Source organism: Athene cunicularia (genome assembly GCF_003259725.1).
Source record: "Athene cunicularia isolate RWA chromosome 27 unlocalized genomic scaffold, athCun1 chr27_part1, whole genome shotgun sequence".
NCBI classification, from domain to species: domain Eukaryota; kingdom Metazoa; phylum Chordata; class Aves; order Strigiformes; family Strigidae; genus Athene; species Athene cunicularia.
The window spans coordinates 1,856,763-1,865,708 of NW_020799138.1; the positions used below are offsets into that span (position 1 = coordinate 1,856,763).

The 8,946-nt window shown below is 52.0% G+C and overlaps 1 protein-coding gene across 1 annotated transcript in view; it reads right to left on the minus strand.

Moving 5' to 3' along the window:
- Positions 1-8,946, minus strand: part of SKAP1 (src kinase associated phosphoprotein 1) — a 150,843-nt gene that overhangs the window by 25,086 nt on the left and 116,811 nt on the right. The window contains exons 5-9 of the mRNA XM_026864605.1: positions 6,052-6,132; positions 5,090-5,173; positions 3,484-3,608; positions 2,661-2,724; positions 1,735-1,899 (exon numbers count right to left, since the gene is read on the minus strand). Of these exons, the coding sequence (XP_026720406.1) occupies positions 1,735-1,899; positions 2,661-2,724; positions 3,484-3,608; positions 5,090-5,173; positions 6,052-6,132 (519 nt within the window). The remainder of the gene's footprint in view (positions 1-1,734; positions 1,900-2,660; positions 2,725-3,483; positions 3,609-5,089; positions 5,174-6,051; positions 6,133-8,946) is intronic.

Sequence of the window (8,946 nt, forward strand, 5' to 3'; positions counted from 1 at the left end):
CCCCCCCCTTTCTCTTTTTCCCCTCTCTCTCTGTTTTCACTCGGGACACGAGGGAGGCAGCTGCATCCAGAGGAGACCCCAGCTTGGATGGTGACTTTCCCTGCACTTCCTGGGGTGTCCCAGGGGGGGCGAAGGGATGGAGGGGGGATGAGCTCAGGACAGACCTCTCCTACCTGCCCCTGAGCTCTGCGACTGGTTTCTCACCGCTCGCACACTGGGCATCTGCCTCGACGGCAACGTGCCACCACCACCTCCGTTAAGCTGGCAGGGAAACGGGGTCTGCGGGGGGGTAAAAACTGTCCGAGCTGGGATGGGCAGGACAGAGAGGCCGGTAAAAAGCCCATGATGAAAGGAAGGGTTTGGCTGGGATGTTCCTTCCTCCACCACGCTGCTCTGCAGCGTCAGGGCACGGATGCACGCGTGGGAGCGGGAGAGCACAATGTGGGGGCCCAAGGGCAAAGCTGGCTGGGGGGGTCGGCTCCGGAGACACTCTGCATCCCAGAGCCGGGGCAACGGTGGGGTCTGTCCTTAAACCCACCCTGTGCAAGCTCCTGGCAGCATCACCGTTAGCCACGTAGGTGTGGAATAAAAACCTCGCGGCTAATCCCTGCTCTGCAGTCAGCGTCGGCAGCCAGGGATGCTGAGAGCCCTTGGCCTGAGGGACCACCACCCCGAGGGTCCTCCCAGAGGAGGAGAAAGCTGCTCCCCGACCAGCTGAGGGTGTAAACAGAGGAAAGGAAGATCAGGAAGGAAAGGGGAGAGATGGGTAGAGGCTGAGGGTTTGCTGAGGGTTGTGCAGGCAGCCCCGGAGCCCCGGCTCCGCTCCCGGCAGCTGCCTGGATGCTGCTGAGCAGAGATTTCCTTCGGCAGCAATAACAAGACAAAGATCTTGGGCACCATAAAACTTCCTGGTGTGTTTAATTTTTTTTTTTTGTTTAATTTCTTTTTTTTAGTTTAAATCACTACAAATATAAAGTTCTGAAATAAATAAGACGAAACAAGGGCATACTTTGCATCTCTGAACGCAGACACCGAGGGACCCTGCCCTCGGGAATGGGGTGCAGAGGACTGGGGGATCCCAACCTCAGCGCAGAGGCAGAACGGCACGCGGGTTTGAATGAGGCTCAGGTGACCCGTTGACCAAAGCCCTGGGGCTCGTCACACCGTGATTTCTGCTATAACGGTAAGAAACGTTGCAGACCGTGTCACCCTCGCAGGCTGTTTGGTTCTGTGCCAGGAAGATTGCTCCTGGCTCCTTTAACCCGTAGCCGCTGCCCTGCTACCTCCAGACCTCATGCGCTGTTAGCGAACAAGCGCTTGTCTTTAATGCAGTTATTTTATCATCTCTTGGAAGGGCAGTAATTGTGTTACAGCCATGACTGCATGCCCAGAAGGGAGCATTTTCATCATCTAAAGTCTGATTTTCCAGGTAACACAGCCCAGAGATTCCACTCTCACCAAACTTAATATTACTTGAGCCGAACGGAGCACAACCTCTAAAAGCCGCCTCACCTGAATTTACAAACCCTCCGCCTCACCAGAACAGAAAGGGTTTGGTCTTGTGGTCCATCGACCGGTCTGAACCAAGAAATGGGGTCGAACCTTTGAGTTATGGGTCCCTTAAACTCAGCAGAGTCCTAGAGGTTCATTCCCATCAGCACGTTGAGCGGCCAAGATCTCCCGCCGCGTTTGCAGGGCTGAGGCTGGGGGACGGCTCGGCTTTTGGTTTCTCACCTGGCAAAACCTCGTAGATGTCATTGTCTTCCCCCTCAACATTTGGCTCATCCTGATTCAGGGCAGTATTGTGGGATGTTGTGTTCACGGAGTCAGAACTGTCCACATCGTTGTAGAGCTCTTCGTCATCCTCCTCATCATATGGGATAGTGAGGGAGCTCAGGTCTGGCAGAAGGGAGAAAAATCATGGTGAGAAAAAGAAAATCAAAGTACTAGCTGGGTGCTGATACTTTCAGCGGGCTGAAATCAAGTAACGACGCCTGTGCTGCTGTACTTTGCGCTCACCGTGGACCTTGCGCGGCCCACGAGGACCTGGTGTGAAGAAAATGGGATGGAAGCTGGGAACAGGCTAAACCAAAGAAAAAGCCCAGGAGAGGATGACAAATGCCAGAGACCAAAGCCAAATTCATCACGTGCCTCAAGGAACTGGGCCTGACACCATTCCCGGGGAGGCTGCCTATGGTTTCCCGAGGGTTTCCATGGTCAAGGCTGGAGTCTTGTCTCAGTTTTACTGGTCTCAAACTGGAACAACTCCAGTGAAGCCAAAGCAACAGCCCGTTCCTCCTCAGCCAAGCACAGAACAGCAGATCTGTGACCCTGGCAGTGAGGAGCGATTCCCACCCTTTTCTTGTCCCCACTTGGTGACACTTGCAGCCTTAGAGAGATCACAGGGCTCTATTCTCTAAAACCAGCCAAACGCGCTGGGGAATCGAAACCAAATGCCTGTGGGCTCCAACCCACAAGACAGCAAAGCCCCAGAACATCTCTTTTGCGAAGAGGGGATGCTGGGACCCCAGCAAGGTCGTGGCAACCAGCACAAGTCCATGAGTTGCTGGAAGGAGCATCCCAAGCTGGGTGGGAAGGTGCTGCCAGGATCTGCCCAAACAAACAGGGCGCACGGGCTCGGGCCAAGCTGCCAGACTCACCTTTCAGGAGGAACTGGATCTGATCCACCCAGTCTTCAGCTTCTGCTGGGCTTGGGGCTGTGAACTGAAGAGAGGTTCAGCTGTTACTGTGCTGCTTCTTGTAGGGAAGAAGAGGAAAAGGATTTGCAGCTAGAACAGGAGATGGAGAACCTGGATCTGCCATTCTTGACCCTGTGACTTTGGGAAAGCCATTTCACTTCTTTATCTGCCTATTCCAAACAGGGAAGCAGAAGCGGAACAAAGCTAGACTATCCCAGAGGAAGGCTGTCAAGCTTAATTCATTAAAATAATTCAGATGAAAACCACAATCCCCACTGAATATACTACACTGACTCTGAACCAAGACTCTACATCCAAAACCTGCCTGAAGCTCAAGGAGGCTCTCGTGCACACTTTGTGGATTGGGCCAAGTTTTTCATTACATCAGTTTTTAGGCTCCCCCCTGGACGCTCAACTAACTGCAGGTTTAATTTTAAACTGTCTCTGAGCTGCCTATTTAAAACTGGGCTTTCCAAACCCAACCCTCCACTGCTTCTACCCCATGCTCTCACTTAACCCTCGTGCCCCACAAGCGCAAAGAGAGCCCAAGATCACTCTCGTGCCAAGGGAAAGTCCCTACCGAGATGACCTGTCAAGAAGAAGAAGCATCGTCACCTTCTGCAGGGCCCTTTGGGTTGTTTTACCAGGGGGGGTTGGAGATTCACACCCCCCCTGATGCCGCAGGTCCAGCCTGCGCCGCTGACCCCAGACCTGGGACCATGCGCTTTCGTGCCTAGTGCTGACACCAGCACAAAAGGTTCATTTTTTTTCCCCCAGTTCCTACCTCGTAGGTGCGTTTTCCGGGGCAGATTAACTCGAAACAGCATCTTTTTCGAGAGTCTTTGCGGAGATGGAAAGCCAGCCGGGCGCTGTAGTGCTCAATGGAGAAATTGCCTTTCGGTTGCTTGCCTGGAAGAAGAGAAACGTGCAAAACCTGGAGTTTGCATCTTTTTTTTTTATCAAACTTGCAGTACTGCTGGGTGGCGCAGATGTCTGTTGCCCACGTAGGGAACCTGAAGTACACCACGTGTCGATGGGAAACGGCCAGAAAAAAAATCAAAACCCTTCGCTCTAAATATGTCCACCTCCAGGAAATCCGAAGGGAATATTATAAAATCTTCATAAAAGACACAGTAAAGAGGATGCCCTTTTAAGTCTCAAGAGATTGCAAAAGGTTGCCAGGGTCAGAAGGTTGCGTGAGATGAGCTGGTTGTAATGAAGCAGAGACCACTGCGTACTCGGGGAAATATGATGCCAATGATTATTCTGCTGGTGAGGCATTAACGGGCTGGAGTACAGGAAGAAATACTAAGTGGAGCCTTTGAGAATTGGCCTACGGACCTTGGCGATGCGCACGCGCGGCCGGTGCCAGCCAGGGCGGAGAGAGGGAACTTCCCTGCAGACACCTGAGGCGTCTTTATTTACCCCAGCTCAGTATTTCCTTATGAATCTTCTTGAGGAAGTGTGGGAGCACGATTCAGGTGGTTGCTCTTAACTGTTTTTGTGTTGGTTTTTTTTTTTTTAAATTCGTAGATCTTTAAGAAACTTCCAGGGGTGAGGTCAAGCCCCGTACAAGGATTTCGGCCCATCGATAACAGGTTTGCTTTACCCCGTTGTCTTCTGGAGAGCATTGGGAAGCTGACAACCCCTCGTCCCTCACAAAATGTCAACCCTTGGCTTCAACCCCTACCTCTGCTAGCAGCTCGTAGCCCTGCACAACCCCCGCTAGGGTGAGGGGAGTTGGGAAGCTTGTCTGGAAACTAAAAGTGCTCAAGATCCTCGGGCAAAGGATGTGGAAGAAGGACAAAGACCCAGCTTCATCCCCGTGACCCACTGGAGTTTAATCCTGTCCTCGCCGCAGACCGGTCACTGTAAACCCCTCGGATGTACGTGTGTATTTTGTAAGCTGTTAGCATGCTGTCTTTCTGGATGGGTGGAACAGAGGAAGGCCATCTATCTAATCATGCCAAACTCTGTTGGAGATATTAGCTGTCTGTTTATACGTACCTGATGGAGCATGACTGCAAAATATTTATATACACTGACACACGGATTATGTACAGTCACTTAGGGGGTTGAAGCCCAGCTGATGGCTAATGGAAAACTTGGTACCTCGTTTTCTTTACGCACAGCTCTGTTGCTGGGTCTCTCTTCTTTTGCCCCATACCCATGTAGGTGTTTCAGGGTGGGAGAAGCAAGCTGAGCTCTATCTTTCTAGAACCTGCTTGTTACGCCCTGGTAGGGAATGACAACCTTCCCGCCGTACACGCTTTTCTCTTGTCAGCTATTAGTCTGTCCTGCAGCTCTCCAGTTCTCTTTTTCCAGCCCTTTCTGTGCCCTCAGCCACCACCCACGGTTTGGGGACCAGGGGCAGATACCTCACCACTTACTTTTCTCATTGGCGTAGTAGTAAAAGGTCCTTCTGTTGAGGACACACCATCGCTTCTGCCACTCTGAGCCGAAAAAGCTGTGCTCTGGAAAGAAAAGGACAGCAAAAGAGTAAAAAACACTCACTTCTGCCCTTTCATCGTATGCTTCAGATGAACATTTAGGGGAAAGAATAATTTTTTTCCCAACAAAATCCTGCAGATTTCCGACACAAAATTCAGGCAAAGCAAGTTTAGATACAAACCTCAACCGAGGAGAACCAGGCTGGAGCCCCGGCAAGTCTTCCCAGCTCTCCAGGAAGAGCTGAGCTGAGCTGCTGGGACCCTTTAGTCCTGCTAACTGGGAAAGAACACAGATTTGGGTTAAACCTCCCTAACTGAGGTTTAAGCAAACGTCTTTTACTCTGTAATTGGAGCAAGCTAAAACATGCACAGGGCCAGTTACACAGATCAGCTGACAGCCATGAGGAAAAAAGGGTTGTTCTTGCCTCATACCACCTGTCATACAGTAAATAAATCAAGATAAAATCTGAGTGATGAGGAAATAATTTGTAGCTTTCACAAGAGTCAGTAAAATCAAGATAAACCCGAGGCTGACTCACAGTCCTTATCTCAACTTGCTAATGTGTGTGATGCTACGAACTACCTTGTCTTCGCTGGGATTTTATCCTCATTAGGTAGTGCTCGTTAGAAGGGCACATCTTGCCTTAGAGGACTGGGCTGCTGCTTAATTCAATTTCTGGGTTTTAATCTTTGTGCAGTTTGATGATCTGCAAAGCGAATAAATAAAGGCTGTGCCCTCCCTGTGTGTAAGAAGAGCCTGAAAGATTCTGCATGGGCCTAGAGATAAATCCGCAGAGAAGATGTTATTTTTCTGTTTGTTCTTCACCTGAAAACTTGCATTCTTGGTAATTCTGAGGTGACATCCCCAAACCTTATCTTACGATGTACTTGTCAGGCCTTACCTCGAGACCTCTTCTCCAGATATCCCTGCTTCAAAATGTTCCCTGTGTCTTGACCAGGCTTCAGTGCGAACTCCTCCAATCCTAGAGAGAGCAAAGCAAAGCAAAGCCTTGGGATTTCCCATCTGCACAACCCTGCAGCCCAACATTTTCAGCCCCTTTCTCTGCAGAAGAGGCTTGGGAAGGCAGATCAGCGGCTGGAGGTGAAAATCATGGTCTAGCACAAGCTCACCAGCTCTTCCCAATCCCAGTTGCAGGATCCCAGAAGCCCTCAAGGAAATCAGGATCATCATTCACGCAGACCCACCCTCAGCAAGCTGATGCTCAGCCCCTTACCCCTCAGCCAAGGCTCGCTGGGTTCCTGGGAGCCGTCAGCACCAGGCGGGATCTGGGCAGGTTTATGAGCTTGGAAAACACAATCCCTTTGTCCGATGTCTGGTCTGACCCAGACCACGGCACCTCGCCCAGGCTGGCGGATGGAGCCTGTGGCCACGGAGGAGCCCTGGCGCTCGTGGCACGAGGTGATGGCCACATCCTACCCCCAAAGGCAGATGTCCCCAAGCCACGGCTGGCTGCTGAGCAGGTCTCCCCGTCCCCTCCTGCTCATCTCCTGTCATCATAATTTGTATTAAAACACTAAAACCGACTAGTGTACTAAAAGACTAAAAATTACTAACTAAATGCCACTGATCACCTCCCCAGTGCCCAGCCTTGGCAGCCTTTGCCATATGAAAAACTTCCCAGAATCCCAGGTCCCAAGAGCTTCCCTTGTTTTCTTTAGTGTGTCTCACTAACATCCAGCTCCCGGCCCAATCCATCCCCTCCGTCACCTCCCTCACTCGGAGCCTATTTTCATTTTTCTGTTTTACAGTTTGCAAACTCTGGGCTCGCTATAAATCCTCCACCAATGGCTCTCGGGGCGAACAGCAGACAACAAGTTTGGGTTGGCGGGAAGGCTCCCCTACGTCTGTCTCCTCTGTTGGCTGGAAACCGGATCCTTCAAAGACCAAATCCTCGGCTTGTGAAAAGCTGTCCGAGGCGATTTAGATTAGAGGAAGCTCCGGATGCTCTGGGCTTGCCCCTCTGCAACGCCTGGAGGACACAGACAGCCCCTTCCCGCGTGGAGAAATCTCATTTCTCTCCAGTATAAGTTGGGTTGAGCTCACTGCCGGGTCTGCTCCGGAGAAAGGCAGAGTGGCAGCTTCAGCGAGGATGCAAAGGAGCAGGGTTTCGCCTTTAGTAAGTGCAACTCGCTGCACAAGCAGTCGGGGAGCTGAGGGGAAATCGAGGCCTTCCTACAAACAGCGCTGAACGTCAGCTTTATTCTTTTTCTCATAATGAAAACAAACAAGGATGCTGAAAAGGACCTAAATTCTCTTCCAGGGTTCAGACTGGCCGCTACCAGAAGATTTTTCCCAATGCAGAGGGTGCACAGAATAATGCCCCGAGCAGCTCCTGCACCCTCAGAGATGGGACCCTGTGCTGCCTCCGGCTCTGGAATTTGGGGAAGGGGCTCTGCAGCCCATCAGCCCCAGACGGGTTGCCAGAGTAGCCGTGAGCAGAGGCCACAGTGTCCCCAGCCCTGCCACCTCCCAACCTGGCCTCCCTCCTCTGTGCACAGGCGAAGGCACGCGCCCCGGCACAAACACACTCGGGCTTTTTTTCTAGTGCCGCTGAGCATCTGACTTGTGAAAAGCCACACTGTCTTCTCAAATCCAAGCCCCAACCCCTTTTGCTAACGCAAATCTAAATGTCATTTTACGGGACATTTATAATTATGAAAATGGGACGGTGCTGCCGCGTGCACAGGGAGACCCTGCGAGTATGAATATTACATTAATGTACCCAACACCAGCTCGCTGATCCCGCTGGCAGGAGCATAAGAAATGCTTGAGTGAAACTTTTATTTAGACGTTAAGAATCCAGGCCCCAGCGGGGTGACGGAGGCAGCCCCGGCGAGATCCCATCAGCGCGAGCGCTCGAATTGAATTACCCAGGGGGGAAGGCAGGAGCTGCGAGTGCTGCTTTGCTTATTTAATTTCATTTACTTTCAGTACATTATCAGCATGGGGCTTCCCTCTGCCCCCCGTTCCCCCAAGAAAACTGGCTGCGGAAATTGCCAGCGCGCAGGATGCTGCTGCTGCTGCTGCTTGAGCCAAGGCAGGGACGCGTCTGGCCACCCTGGTCCTCCTTGGGATGTGCTTTCAGTTGCCAAGAGAGATTTGGGGGAGCGCAAGGACCTTTCAGACGCCACAAAGAACAACCGAAGCGGGGAAGCAGCGCGATGGCAGTCAGCAACAACCTCTTCCAGCCCCACATCTTCTCTCTTCGCCCATTTACTCGGCGCTTGCCCGTAAGCAGGCAGGACCCCTGGCACAGCTCCTGTCTTCTCGGTGGTGCTTTGCCCTATCTGGGATCAATTTTCCAGCAAGCAGATCCCATGTTTCAGGTTATTTGGGGCCCTGAATCCCAGGATCTGCTGGGCCGGGAGCTCCCTGGGGCTGGGGCATCTCTGTGGCATCACCTCTGAAACGTTGTCAGGAGCCCAAATCTCTCTCACTCTGCAAGAGACACCGTGCCTCAGTTTCCCAGCAGGAAAATCAGAATGAAAGGAGACTCCCTTCTTAAATACTCGGTGGCTGCTCAGACAAACTAATACAATTAAGGAGGGGTTGCGGGGGCTGATTCGATTGCACGGGCTCTGGAAATTTTAAGTTTTACAGACTATGACACGAAGATGACAGCTGTAACCTGCGCGTTGCACGCAGCCTCTCTAATGCAGAGCCGGGAAGATTAAATCTGTGCGAGGTGGGTGAGTGCAGGGGCTGCGGCGCTCGGGGCTCTGCCTGGCTGCAGACGGGGCTGGGGCTATGTGGGGTGTCCCCATCCCCCCCCCTA